The sequence below is a fragment of the Eptatretus burgeri genome, chromosome 3 (genome assembly GCF_056783735.1).
Source record: "Eptatretus burgeri isolate ZD-2024b chromosome 3, Ebu_testis_v1, whole genome shotgun sequence".
Lineage (NCBI taxonomy): Eukaryota > Metazoa > Chordata > Myxini > Myxiniformes > Myxinidae > Eptatretus > Eptatretus burgeri.
This window is the reverse complement of record NC_140963.1, coordinates 10643180-10658124: the sequence shown is the minus strand read 5'-3', so window position 1 is coordinate 10658124 and position 14945 is coordinate 10643180. Positions and strand designations below refer to the sequence as shown.

The following is a 14945-nucleotide window of genomic DNA, read 5'->3' as shown; positions in this document are numbered from 1 at the left end:
ATTCATGTTCGGGCGTATATTGCGCTCACTTGCGCTCTTGTTACTGATTACAATATACAAATACATATATTGCTTTAAAATTATTTGGATCAGACTTCACTGCAATGCTTTATAAAAAATATTAATTATTAGACGAGTCTTTTAAAAACGACAAATGTATAAACGGGCAAGCATTGGGTGGCTTTGACACCAACTCTGGTTTAATGATGTCATAAAGGACACAAACAACAGGCACGAAGAACGAATGTAACGTGTCAAATAAGGTGGCGTAAAAGATGCTGTGTCAACGGTGATAAAGTTCCGAATTTTTTTTTTTTTTGTTCAACCTTTAAAATTTTTATCATGTATCAATTAAATTATATATATACTTCAACACAGTAAAACACAAATCACCTTCTTGGCACTTTCAAAAACCTTCCATTTAGCAGCGTGGTGGCATTATCTCGACCAATCAAATTTTCCGCTCACAGACCCCACCCATGTCCTTGTTTCTCAAGACTGTGTGAGTAAGTTCTTTTATGAACTCTCTTGTTTGATTTAACTTTAAAGGTTAACACGAAGATCTTAAACACAGTACAGCAACTGATGCACTATGAGCCAGTGAAGTCTTTGAGAGTTTGACCTGATATCTACGAGCCTGACAGCCATATTCTAAATAAGTTAAAGGCTTGAGAGAAGAATCCGACAAGCCTAGTGATCGCGAGTTGCAGCAATTCAAATGTGATGAAATGAAAGCCTGACCCAGTTTCACTAGTCCTCCGATTTCGGAACGAATGCATTTTGGAAAGATTTCACAAATGGAAGAAAACAGATTCACATATTTCCCAGATGTGTTGAACATAGCAACAAGTTGGGACCTTAACTGATGCTGAGATTTAAAACTGTAGAAGCAAATTAAGTTGTTACTGGATGATAAACTGACATTTGTAGACAGACAGATAGTGAACCAATTGCTTGACTCCACATTTTGCTTTGTGGCACGTGGGTTAATGAAACACCAAGTACTGCATTGGAGTCATAAGAAGGAACCTGAATAAGTAAGGAGCAAAGATTGAGTCATCAAGATTACCCTGGATAGGATTCGGGTTTCAGCCGAGTTATTCCTCTATGGTGGGGCAACTTAGCTAAATATAGCATAATAATTGTGCATTTTGTGAGGAAAGCACCAAATTTGGCACACTCATAGCCTATCATATTATGAACAGATTTGGATATTGAGCCATCTCAAAATTTTTGATGGCAGTGGAAAATGGCTGCCACAGCCATCAGTGTCTGAATTTGAGATGGCCCAATATCCAAATCTGTTCATAATATGATGGGCTACTCGTGTGCCAAATTTGGTGCTTTCCTCACAAAATGCACAATTGTTATGCTAAGTTGCCCCACTACCACTCGCAACCCCATCCAGACACAGCCAAGTGAACCGTATTAATTCCCAAGTTCGTTCCTGCCTCCATTTCTGAGCGAAGCGCACCCTCAAACAATGAGTAGTGAACAATACAATGTACCAGTTTGGTGTGGATGAACATGGTATGGGAGAACAGAACAGAACATAGCACGGCTATGATGATGTCAATGGGAAACTGATGGAGGCATATTTCCTTTATGATTACTCTACACCTGCCTCTTCTGCCTATTTGATGTGGTTCATTCGCAAAACATTTGATTGTGTAAATAACAATGAAAACGGTTGTACTGTTCTGTGTTAATGATGCTTTCATGTGATCAGGAAGATGTTAACTTCTTAAATAAATAAATAAATGTGAATGTATTCTATGAAGTGTTCTTTAAGTCAACCCTCTGAGCACTTTAGTTGACACATCATTTCATGTTTTTGTCTGTATGTGGCAGGTACTTTGTTCTGAATTGGGAAAATGGGGAGCTGGAGTACTTTGTGACTGAGCCGCAAGGACGCAGTCAGAAGCCTCGTGGAGTCATAGCACTTGCTGGTGCCATGATCTCCCCGAGTGAAGATGACTCGTACGCCTTCTCTGTCATGGCTGTGAACGGGGAGCAGTTTCGTCTGCGAGGTGTATATATATTTTCTATGTCACATTCTCATCGAACTAACACCACTTCCGCTTTGAAACGCATCCTCCAAATTTGGAATTATTCTTGCAGCAATATATCCTCTTTGTTAATGCAGATTTCATGACTTAGTTGTGCTTATTGAGAGTCGACCTGTATTCCCTCGAGTACTGTGAACCAGTTTATCAGTTGAACGAGATGTTGAAGGTTTGTGGTGAAAATGGCCGAATTTGTGTCCATGTAACCTCTATATATTAATACTGAAGGACCAATTTTGTGCTCCTCCTCGCGGTCGCGTCACGTTTTTCTCGGTACTGTGACCTGGACTGAAAGAGACTTCGTACCTGTAAGAGTGCATCGCACATAGTGGCAATAGTCAACTTTCAACTCTGAAGCAGAATAAACGCTATTCGTTTACATGGCGACGTGTGACGTCACCGCTGAGAGGCGTCAGGACGTCATGACATCATCGGTCATTCGCTGACGTCACTACATCTGTCATCGACAGACCGTTACCGCTGAGAGGTGTAATTCCACTCTTCAAAAATAGCATCTGCAATGTAAAACCCTCTTCTGCACATGCTGACTACCTCAGAATGTGAATTTGACACAAAAAATGTAACAAGAAACATTGTATCTTCTATATATTAATACTGAAGGACCAATTTTGTCCTCCTGGCGGTCGCGTCACGTTTATCTCGGTACTGTGACCTGGACTGAAAGAAGCTTCCTACCTGTAAGAGTGCATTGCACATAGTGGCAATAGTCAACTTTCAACTCTGAAGCAGAATAAACACTTTTTGTTGAGACGGGGGCGAGGAGTGAAGAGGCGGGGGGGGGGGGGAAGGTAAGCAAATTTTTGGGTGGGGGTAAGCAAATTGAAAGCAGGAGACGGGGGTGGGGGATGGGGCGGGGATGAGTGGGGGGCGGGGTGAATTAGGCGGGGTTGAGAGGGTGGACGGGGCGGGGGCCCAGGGGCAAGTGGGGCGGGGAATCAAGAGACGGGGGCGGGGAGTGAAGAGGCGGGGCGGGGCCGGGGTAATTATATTTTTGGGCGGTGGTAAGCAAATTGAAGGCGGGGGGGGGTGGAATGGGGCAGGGGCGGGGGATGAGTAGACGGGAGCAAGCACGTCCAGTACTTGTCCCTCGAGTGTGGGTGAGCTGGTGAGGGTGGTTGAATGAACGGAATCCGTCTGTGACGGGGTTTCGGCTAGTTTATATTATTAGCCCCCGTTGGATGTGGTCCGAAACGGGGGTTTATGGATTTGGTCTCAATTTTCTTGTCCGTGCATGCGTCCGCCTCCATATCGCGAACATACATGGACCGATTTCATTCGTACTTAGCACCAAGACAACAGACGATGGTATACATATGCACATCGTTTTGTTTCGCGATGCAATCAAAGATGGCCGACTGGTGGCCATTTTACTTGTAACAATGATTTTCTCGTTTTCATCAATGATCTCTCCGACCCTCTGGAAAATTCTCTTTATCTCTTTGCTGATGACTCCACCCTCTGCCGTACCATCTGTCTTCCCTCAGACCGGCAAGCAGCAGCTTCTTCGCTCACTGTAGATCTAAATAAAATCACAAACTGGTCCAACACGTGTAACATGTCTTTCAATCCGGACAAATCTCACACTCACCAAGTCTCTCCAAAAGGACCATTTGGACCCCCCCCTCCATTTACGTTGTCAACAATCCTTTGGAAGAATTCCTTTCATTCAATCTTCTGGGTCTCACTATCTGCCATGATCTTTCCTGGGAAAGCCACATTTCCAACCTCGCCTCCAAAGCCAGTCGCTGACTGGGAATCCTCCATCGTGCAAAATCCTTCCTCGGCCCACCTGAGCTCCTGAGCACATACAAAGCTTTTGTCCACAGCCTGATGGAGTACTGCTCTTCCCTCTGGGCTGCTGCTCCTGCCTCTCACCTTGCTCGGCTTCACGCTGTGGAAACCAAGGCATTTCAGATCATTGGCATCTCTCGCGATGAGGCTGAGTCTTTGGGCTTCTCACTCTCTCACCGCAGGCAGGTCGGTCTTTCTGGCTTCTACCGTCTCCTCTCCAGTCTCGCCCCCCCCCACTGCTGTGTCTGCGATTTGTCCCCACCATGTTTCCACAGGGCGCTCAAGGTCCGCCAACAACCCCCTTCTGGTAAAACTACCAAAATCACGAATCGCTACTCACCTTCACTTCACTCTTTTATTCTTTTTTCCCACCTTTGGAATAAACTCCCTCACTCTGTTCAATCCTATTCTTACCTCCAGGCCTTCAAAACAGCTGTTCAGCACCACCTCCTATCTTCCCCCATCCAAATCCTCAATCTTTTCTACCCCCGTTAATCCACCCCAAACCCACCTCCTTTAAATTCCCTGCTTTCCTTCCTGAAAGTCCCTGGAGTGTTCATCTTGTATACCCCGTGTTCCTCGCCCTATCCCTCTCCCTTCCACAGATCTGTCTCTGTTCCCAACTGTTTTGTCCTTCCCACTCCGCCCCTCTTGTCTCATTTCCCCATTGCTGTGCGTTGTCTGTTAGCTCTCATACGAACCTCGACAAGGTATACAAAAATAAACAACCTAGTGTTGAACTGGTCCTCAACCATTTCTCGGACATTACCGATATTGTTCAACTTGGTGCACGTAACAAATGATGCTTTACACATCTGTCATTTATTTTTGAGATCAAATCCAAGATGGCCGAGTGGCGGCCATTTTGTTACTTAAACGTGTCCCCAACCATTTATCGGACATGCTTGGTCCGATTTTGCTCAAAGTTGGCACAACCACAGAAAATAATGGCACACACATGCGCCTCTCTTATTTTTGCCATCTGATCAAGGATGGCCGATTGATAGACTGGCGGCAATTTTAGTTGTTAAAAAAAAAAAGCCTGGTGTTGAACATGTCCTCAAACATTTCTCGGACTTGCATTTACCAATCTTGTTCAAACTTGGCACACAGTTAATGAATGATGGCTTGTATATACACGCCATTGTTTTTCGGGATATCAGCCAAGATGGCCGACTGGTGGCCATTTTGTTACTTAAACGTGTCCCCAACCATTTCTCGGACATGCATGGTCTGATTTTGTTCAAACTTGGTATATGTCACAAATGTTCTTGTATGTCACATAACCACTCAAGTCGATAACCACTCAAATCAGTTGTGGATACTGTTGAGGATTTTTTTCACCCAACCTCGTAGTGATGGTTGTAGAATTCTTGCGTTGTTGTGGAATCTTATTTAACTTGCAGGGTTTAACGTCTAGCCGATTCGGTTTTAAAATCCTGTTCCCTCGTACACTTCACACAATGAACTTGAGAACCCCCCATTTGTTGCAATATTATTTGGTTCTATTTCATTTATTCTTACTTGTACATTAACCTTTAAACCAACCCGATGTGATGTACTTTCAGTTGTGGAAAGTGAATCAATCAGAGTTTTATTAGTACTTGGTACTTGGTCAGTCCCAAGGAGTGCAAACCACTGAGAGGCTATACATCACACGTGCTTGCACTAAAACAAGATTACAATTTCTGGTATTTATATGCTTTTCATGGGAGAGTGGTCGGGGCTGTTAACTCTAACTGCATACGTGTCTTCTAGGTGAGAAGCACATGATGTAATTACGGCAAAAGCTTGCTGTTATCAGCCCAGGTCACATTGTACCATAGCAAGACATTCCTTTTTATCAACATTTTGGGCAAAGACTCCTGGCCAAAGGGAAGGAACACTGACAGCCAATTCGACTTGTAGCATAAAAATTAAATTTATAAAACACCGGCACAATTACAATTTAGAATACATTAATATAATTATTTCTTCCACAATACACAAATCTTGTAAATATGGGCTAGCCTTTAAACCCCAAACAGAAAAAATTACTTTAACCACTAGAGCTATGACGTAGAAAAAGAGCCACGCGGGCTATCTTTTTCTCCTTGTTACCTCCGCCACCGAAGGTGAAGGTGGTTATGTTTTCACCCTTTTCTGTCTTTGTTTGTTTGTTTGTCTGTGTACAGGATATCTCAAAAAGTTTATGGATGGATCCAGATGAAATTTTTTGGACAAGTTCGGTGTGTGACAAGGACAAATTGATTCGATTTTGGTGAAGATCCAGATCCGGATCCGACTACTAGAATTTTTTTTATGTGATTCTTCACCATTGAGAGATAGGGCCAAAAACGATACGTAGCACAATATCTCAAAAAGTTGTGGACGGATTCAGACGAAAACTTGGTGGACACATTGGGTGTGTGACATGGACAAGCTGAGTCAATATTTGTGAAGATCCAGATCCGGATCTGACTTCTGGAACTTTTCAAGTGATTCTTCACCATTGAGAGATAGGGCTCAAAAACGATACGTTTTGCATGATATTTCAAAAATATATTGGGCCCGAGATGTTTTCGTGGATCGGGCATTACAGGGCGGAGGAATGCACTCTACCGAGTACCCTTGTAGTTTTATATTGATTAGTTGTCCAACACAGATGAATCACAGTTTTCAGGTCAAATAAATAGAGAACACTGTCCTTCTAGGTCATTGTCATGTAATGGTAGGTCACTCTATAATTCAAGGCTGGTAGGCTTCAGTTTTAACCAATATTTCAATCTGCTGGTATACTTCAAAAACGGGTATTCAGGTTTTTTTTTTTTCTTCTTCTTCTTTTCCTTCTCTCCCCTTTTTATAAGGGGTGAGGTCAAACAGTACCAAGCTTCTATCCTGCCTCGACCACGATACTTCTCCACTTCCCCCTGTCCTCAACCAACTCTCTCCACTCTCCAACCACCCCCACATTATTGATATCCTTCCTCACACAATCTTCCCATCTCAACCACGGTCTACCTCCTTTCCTCCTGCCATGCTCCCTCAATCTATCCTCTCTTTGCCAGCATTTCCTCCTCTCATGCTCCCTCAATCTATCCTCTGGACCAAGTGTCCAGCTTGCATGCTCCCTCAATCTATCCTCTGGACCAAGTGTCCAGCTTCCATGCTCCCTCAATCTATCCTCTCTTTGCCAGCATTTCCTCCTCTCATGCTCCCTCAATCTATCCTCTGGACCAAGTGTCCAGCTTCCATTTTAAATTGAATCTTCCAGGTTTAAGATCTTATTTGGAATCGCCTCAAACAAGAATCTGTGTAAACTACATCATGCTTACCTTTGTTGTGCAATTGGGCATCTTGCTGTATGCTTATTCTTTATATAACTTGGTCCCCCAATTCCTCGGTTTTTTTGGCATTGTCTGTTATCGGCATCACTGGAGACAGTTCCATGATCACAAACATTTTGCCGTCTGCCGATTGGCCATTTTCACTTTGTGCATAATATTTTGAAATAACTTAAAGTAAATTTTCCTGTGGGTTCCAAACAACGACCCATCACTTATGAATAATTTTTTTTTTTTTTTTAATTTTTTGCAAATGCCAACCAAGCAACGATGGACTGCCACCGAAAAAAGAGAAACTGTAATAAAACATGAAGAAAGCATGAAAGGATGTCATCAATATGGAGTGGAATCTCCTCAAGAGATGAGCTTGGAGGCCGTTTTGTGAGGTAGATCGTTCAGAGCTGCTAGTTGTATGTACTCCATCACCTCATGGCCTGACAGCTCATCTGCTGGGGCAAATCCATTCTATGCTAATTATGGCCAGGGAGCCAGAAACGCATCCATGATGAATTTTCCCCAGGGAGTGGGCGGACAGTCCTGCACAAAACGGCTTTTAAAACCATGTAGGCTGACTGATGCTGCAGTAAGTAGCATAGGAGATGGCACTGCTTTATTCAATGAGCAGTTCGATGTTTTTCACAGACTGTAACTATGCCAGAAAGCATATTTTATTTTAAGTTCTTAACTGTAGTGGATGTGTGGCATGCACCCTCTTGTTGTTCAGGACTTTTTGGGCAAGTGTGTGATTGTCGGGGTTCATGATCACCATTTCGGTTTAGGTGTGTGCTTCTCCAAATTTTGACACTGGTTGGTGTGCAGCTCTTCAGAGATCCTATGCCCCAAAGAAGCTTTTGTAGAAGGGTTTGTGCCCCGGCATGGGATTCCTGAAGAGTTGCACACCGACCAGGGTCAAAATTTTAAGTTTATGAACAAAAGATGTGCATACTCTTTTCAATGAGGAAAACTCAAATGATCTCATTAAGGCCATAGTCTGATGGGATGGTGGAAAGGTTCAATATAACATTCCATTAGCTGGCTCCATTTACCACCACCCATCAAGGCAATTGGGACGAACACCTCCCCTATTAGTAATGGCCTATCGGACCTCCCAGCATGAGAGCACATCATGCATTCCTCGTGTATAGGAAGGGGATATGGTCTTTTGTAGATCTGTTGAGCAATAGGCCACCAGGTTTGGATAAGCCATTGGTAAAGGCCCGGTCACACGTTGACGTTTTAGCCAACGTATGCCGATTTTTGAATTTTTTTTTTCTAAAACGCTGGCACACGTTGAATACGTTATGGGTAAGTTTTGATAACATTGAGAGCACGCTGAAAAACACTGCCATACGTCGTTGTACGTTGGCTTTAAACGTTGTACTTTTCGGTTGTCCTCAAATTTTTTCATGCTTGAAATTTCACGACATATGCCGGCGTATGACTCACACGTTCCGCTACGCTGGCCACGAGTTGTATGCACGGTCTGCAATCGTTGACAGACGTCAACACATGCTACTTGTAAGTTAATCATAAGTTGAGACACGCCGAGGTAATGTTTAGCGTACCCGAAACTTATTTGTAACCTATGATTAACGTGTTGTTGGCACGTTACGCGATCGTTGCCACACATCGACAGACGTTACTTTTAAGTTACTCATAGGCTGAAAGACGTCGGTATAATGGATCGTCCTTGCGTCAGCGTCCACGGCCACGGCCAGGACACTTATTTGCAGCATTCTTCAAACCTTTCTTCGGCATGACTAGGATGTTCACACTTCGATGTCTAGCTTGGCTATGATTCCAATTGTCCGTCGGCAGCGTCTATTTAAAATAGTCGAGTTTGAGCGTTTTAACACGTTCAGAAGAAACGCTTCAAATTTCAAAACCCCAGCGTCAAACAACAAAGGCGAGTGACAGCAATTTAAATCGTTCATTGTAAACAATGAAACTAGCTGAGTGGTACCGTTTAAAAGTCGTCGAGTGTAAAAAAAATCCAATTGTTGAGCGCAAGCGTCTACTTTCAATAGTGGAGATGCAGCCATTTAAATCGTTGAGTGGCAGCCTATGAACCTACCCGTGGACACGCGGACGCAAGGACGATCCATCATAACCCACACCCTCCCCCTCACACTCACCTACTACTGCCAACATGAACAAACTACTACTAATACTGATACTGTTACTGCTGACATGGACATCGACTCAAAAAGGAACTCGAAAACAATGTTGGGTTCCCTTTTATGAGCAGCATTTTTATATACCAATTCCCAAAACTGCTGGGAACACGTCTTTATATGGCAGTTGTAACCTAGAAACACGTTAATTTTTTTTTTTTTTGTCGACCGGAAGACATCATTGGAATACGTCTACATACGTCGATGTGTGTTGGGGCTACGTAAAGAATTGGTTCAAAGCACGTCAAACATAAGTTAGAAATAAGTTTCGCGTAAAAAAGACATTACCGCGACGTGTTTCGACTCATTAGTAGCTTATAAGTAGCGTTTGTGGACGTGTGTAAGCGTCCACATATCGTGTGTAAAACTTATCCCCATCGCATGCGGAACGTGTGTCATACGCCGAGTACGTCGTAAAATTTTGAACATGTTTAAAATTTCTTGACGTACTCTACTTACTACGACGTATAATAGTGTACTTTAGCGTTCTACTCACGTATACCAAACTTACTCATACCGTATTTGACGTGCCCCAACGTTTTAGACACATTTTTCTTAGGTCGGCATACGCTGGCAAGATCGCCAAGGTGTGACCGCGATGTTGACACTTCCATTTCTACGGCAGTTATGATTCGAATCGTGCGTCAGCCTTTTAATAGGCTACGTCACGACGTTGGCGATGCGTGCAACCCGCTATGCCGAAGTTAGACTATCGTTGGGCATCGGTTGTGTAGGCCGACAACAGGTTCAGCATTCGTTGGTATAAGTTATCTATGACACAATGAAACGTTCTGTGTCCATTACTAATATGTTATGCATACGACCAACTCGTTATGAATACGTCCGAATCTTAAAAAAAACATCAAAAGTTCAACATCAGCCAGCGTTTTACATACATTTTAATACGTTACCATCGCTGGCTAAAACGTCAAGGTGTGACCGGGCCTTTAGCTAAATTGGAGTTACACTTCCCAGCTGGGAAATTGTGTGGGAGCACAATTAGAAAAACAAGGGACAAGTTGCAAAACTGGAACATAGCACCAGCATGTAGAACAGATTGTAAATTGGTTGGTAGAACTCCCAGAAATGGGCGTGAGGGAGGGGTTAAAGTAAGCAGTGGGGAGGGACACCAAGGTTGTGGATATTAAGTTGGAGTGTTGATGCTTCCCCTTTGCACTATCAACGTCACGACCACCAGTAAATAAGCGAATAATTGGCAAGTGTGTGGGATCCCTTGAGTCCCCAAATTAATCGGGAGAAAGGAGCGCTCCCAATCTGCTTTTTTGGTGAGTCTCATGAGACACTGGAAGTAAGCCCTTTAGGTCCGACCGTGCACTCGAGATCCTTCATGGTCCAGAATAGATAGGATTGTGGGATTTAGATTACTGAGAGGGTTAACATAGCTTAGCGGGACCCAGCTTAGATGGGATGTAACATGCCTCGCCTGGGGAAAAGAATAGCTTAGGTTAGGACGAGGATAGCGTGAAGCCGGCTGTCCACACTGTTTACCATGCCATACCAGCCTCCATGAACACCTTCATACCTGTCTGCCAAACCTGCAATAACTGCCTGTCTGTCAACCATCGGCCCTTTTTGCCCACAGGACTCCCGTTCTGAGTCTGTGGGGGTGGGAACATGACGACTGAGGGCTGGAACCGAACAATGGACAGGACCACTGGATGGGGGGACAGCAACAAAAATGAACATTTTAATGAAATTAATATGCTTCCCTTCCACCAGCCACACTTTTTTATAGAATGCGCTTTGTTTATTTATTAAGAATTCTAGTGTTTCGAGTTATAAGTACATTGAGTGTGAGAATGTGTAGGAAAAGTTCTCGACACATAGCTTGGGCAAATGTTGTATACAAGCGGGTCTTGAGGAGGGGGGAGCTTGTGTGTAATTAGAAACTTTACCCAGCACTGCCTGTTCAGATCTGGGATGGCTCTTCGAGAGACAGACAGACAGTGTTGTGGGGACTGCCATAGGGGGCTAATCAGAGTAAGCTACAATAGATATTTCATTAATAAATGTATGGCATAAGTGTTTGGTTTCTGTGTGAAATCTTAGGTCACGTGTCGAAGAGTGTTCAAACAAAATCCGAAGTCCTCCCGCCATTATGTACATGTCTACGCTCCCACCATTCCTGCACCTTACAGTAATTACCTTAATCACTCCCCTTTGTTATCTGTGTACATGTACTTTTAACCCTCTCGCCCTCTCCGGAAGTAGTGAGAGACAGATCCGGAAGCAGTTACATTTTGTTGTAACTTGACTTTTGTCACATTTTGTTGGCTCTTGCGAAACCCAACAAGAAAGCCTGAATTTAAAATGGAATAAATTGGAGAAAAAATTGTCATTGATCTTCACAAGATACCCCATAATGACAGTGAAAACATGTTTTTAGAAATTTCGACAAATTCATTAAAAATGAAAAGCTGAAATGTCTTGCGTCTGAGTATTCAACCCCCTGAGTCAATACTTTGTCGAAGCGCCTTTGGTAGCGATTACAGCTTCGAGTCTTCTTGGGTATGTATGTGTGTATCAGCTTTGCACATCTGGATTTGGGGAGTTTCTCCCTTCTTCCTTGCAGATTTGCTCAAGCTCTGTCAAGTTGGATGGGGGTTGTCGGTGAACAGCAATCTTCAAGTATTTCCACAGATTCTCAATGAGATGCAACTCTGGGCTTTGGCTGGGCCACTAAAGGACTTGCACGTTCTTGTTCTGAAGCCATTCCAGTGTTGCTTTGGCTGTATGCTTGGAGCCATTGTTCTGTTGAAACAGCAGTCTAAGATCTCTTGCTGTCTGAAGCAGGTTCTCCTAAAGGATTTGCCTGTATTTGGCTCCATTCATTGTTCCCTCTCTCCTTACAAGTCTCTCGGTCCCTGCGACTGAAAAGCATCCCCACCGTCTGCTGCTGCTGTCACCACCATGCTTCACGGTAGGGGTGGTGTTAGATGGGTGATGAGCTGTGCTCAGTTTCCAGCAGACAAAGCACTTTGCATTCAGGCCAAAGAGTTCAATTTTATTCTCATCGGACCACAGAATATTTTGCCTCATGCTCTCAGAGTCTTTCACATGCCTTTTTGCAAACTCCAGGCGTGTTGTCATGTGCCTTTTTCTCAGGAGTGGCTTTTTCTCATGTCTGTCTGGCCGCTCTCCCATAAAGCCGAGTTTGTGATGTGCTGCAGGGACTCTTGTCCTTCCGGCAAGTTCTCCCATCTCAACTAAGGAACTCTGTAGTTCTGTCGGAGTGGTCATTGGGTTCTTGGTCCTTCTTGACCAGCTGCTTAGTTTCTACTTTGACATGCACTGTCAACTGTGGGACCTTGTATTGGAACGTGTGTTTCTTTCTAAATCATGTCTAATCAATTGAATTTTCACAGGTGGACTCTAATCAAGTTGTTGAGACATCTCATGGCTGATCAACGGAAATTGGATACACCTGAGCTCAATTTTGAGTGTCATAGCAAAGGGGCTGAACACTCATTGACGCAAGACATTGCAGCTTTTCATTTTTAATGAATTTGTAAAAATTTCTCAAAACATGTTTTCAGGTTGTCATTATGGGGTATTTGGTGTGGATTGGCGACCAAAAAGTAAATTTAATCATATTTATATTCAGGCAGTAACACAACAAAATGTGACAAAATCGAGGGGTATGAATACTTTCTGAAAGCACTGTGAATGTATATATGAATATATATAGTGTTACGGATTTCAGAATCGGGTCTGATGAATGCATCCACACATCCAGGTCCTCGGGCAGTTATTTCCTTGAATGCATGTTCAGATTAGCCCCATCCCCATGTCCAATGGGATTTTAAATGTGATGCGTTGAGAAGGGTAAAGAATAGATCCCCTATCTTATGGGAAGCTTTTTTTGTTTACGACAGACACAGACGCGTTTACACACATTTCTTTTGCGAGAGCTGGCGCCCGCCCTTTTTCTAGCGCACAAGTTGTCATGCTTACGGTGCGCAAGTGGGGCGGGGTGAGCTTGGGAGGACTCTGTGCCCGCCGAGATGGGCCGCAGAAAAGAGAAAGAAAGCCAGAGAGGAAGCGAAAAAGAAAGCAAGAGTTGAAGCGCGCGAGGGAAGAAGTGAGCCAGAGAGGAAGCGTGCAAGCGAGGAGGAGGCGATGAAGTGTGCGAGCGAGCGTGTGGTGCGCGTGTGGGTGTGAGCAGCGCCGACAAGTGAGTCACGGGTCGGTCACCGACTGACCATGTGGGTCACTGGACGTCACCAGTTTCGTGAAGTATGAGGAGCTGCCCGTGTCGCAGCACCAGGGTCTAAACACGCCACACGATCTCGGCGCCTTCCCCAGATGTCATCTGGTGTTCAAGGCTGTTGGTGAGTGGGTGCACAGCAAGGCTGGGTGCTGGCGACGGACAATAAACGCACACACACATTTCAGGACGTTTTCACTTCACGGACGACTTCTCTCTGGTGAGCGAGACGACTCTTCTCCCCCCCCCCCCTAATGATCTGTTGGGTACCCTTGTCTGTTTAGTTGTAAGTTAACCCCCGAGAAGCATCTGCTCTCTATCTCTTTCTTGCCATTTTGATCGATTTTTGCCTGAGTAATTATTCATTTTGATTGCTTTGAAATTTATTCATTTATTTACCTCAGGAAATAAAAAGTTCTTTTTATTTATTTATTTATTTTATCATTGATAAATTATTTGTCGATTTCCAACCTGTCCGTGTTTGTCCTTTCCTTCCATTGGTCTAGCATTGTCTGAACCCAGATAGACTGGGAGGTAATTACCACAGATTTGATCAAAAATCGTCGGCACGCACCAGCGGTTAAAATGCTCGGCCGCCATAATTAAAATCTAATCAGATAACATTGGTGCTTTGCCGAGGGCGTGCTCCCCGCTCAGGTAACCAAATGACTTCTAGTTAAATGGCATAATTAGATGGTGGACACTGGAACTCGTGGTTAACTGGGTGGTGTTCGTGGTTTTAAAACAACCCACCGTACCACAACGTTAATTGTGAGCGGTGCCCCAGGTACGGCTTTTCCGAGGACAACCGGGGATTAATCCCACTGAGTGACAAGCTGGTGTCTCGGAACCTGTGGCTGCAACAATATATAAATAAATAAATATATATATATATATATATATATATATATATATATATATATATATTCTGTATACAGTATATATAAAATATTTTCATGAAGGTCGATTCTTCGAGAACTGGGAGGGTTCCCTTCCATCTTCTGAAACCCGCATTTGGAAATAACTACACACACATTCACACACACACATCTTTCAAGTGGGGATTTATTTATACTTGTTTGTTTTGGAAAAGCATTTTGGCTGACTTTTCATGACCGAGTGCCAAATATGCAGGGTGTCCAAGTTATCATGCCAAGTTCAAACTGTCCTGTTGGTAAAAAAAAAATAAAGAAACTCCTGATGTTATGTCTGTTGAGCTTCTCCGAAATGTGAAACGTTGACTCATCTGAGAAGAGCCCACGTCGTAGGGCTCTGTCATCTTTGTCGAAGCTTTTGAAAATGTGCATGGAAATGCCATGCGCCACGTGCAGTCTGGTTTTCG

At 43.7% G+C, this 14945-nt stretch overlaps 1 protein-coding gene across 5 annotated transcripts in view; it reads left to right on the top strand.

Moving 5' to 3' along the window:
• Window positions 1-14945, top strand: part of OSBPL11 (oxysterol binding protein like 11) — a 151797-nt gene that overhangs the window by 14645 nt on the left and 122207 nt on the right. For all 5 annotated transcript variants that reach the window (XR_015055884.1, XR_015055883.1, XM_085872412.1 and 2 more), the window contains exon 3: window positions 1852-2030. Coding sequence is in view for 3 of the 5 variants with exons in the window: in XM_085872412.1 (XP_085728538.1) it covers window positions 1852-2030 (179 nt within the window). In the remaining 2 variants the exon portion in view is untranslated. The remainder of the gene's footprint in view (window positions 1-1851; window positions 2031-14945) is intronic.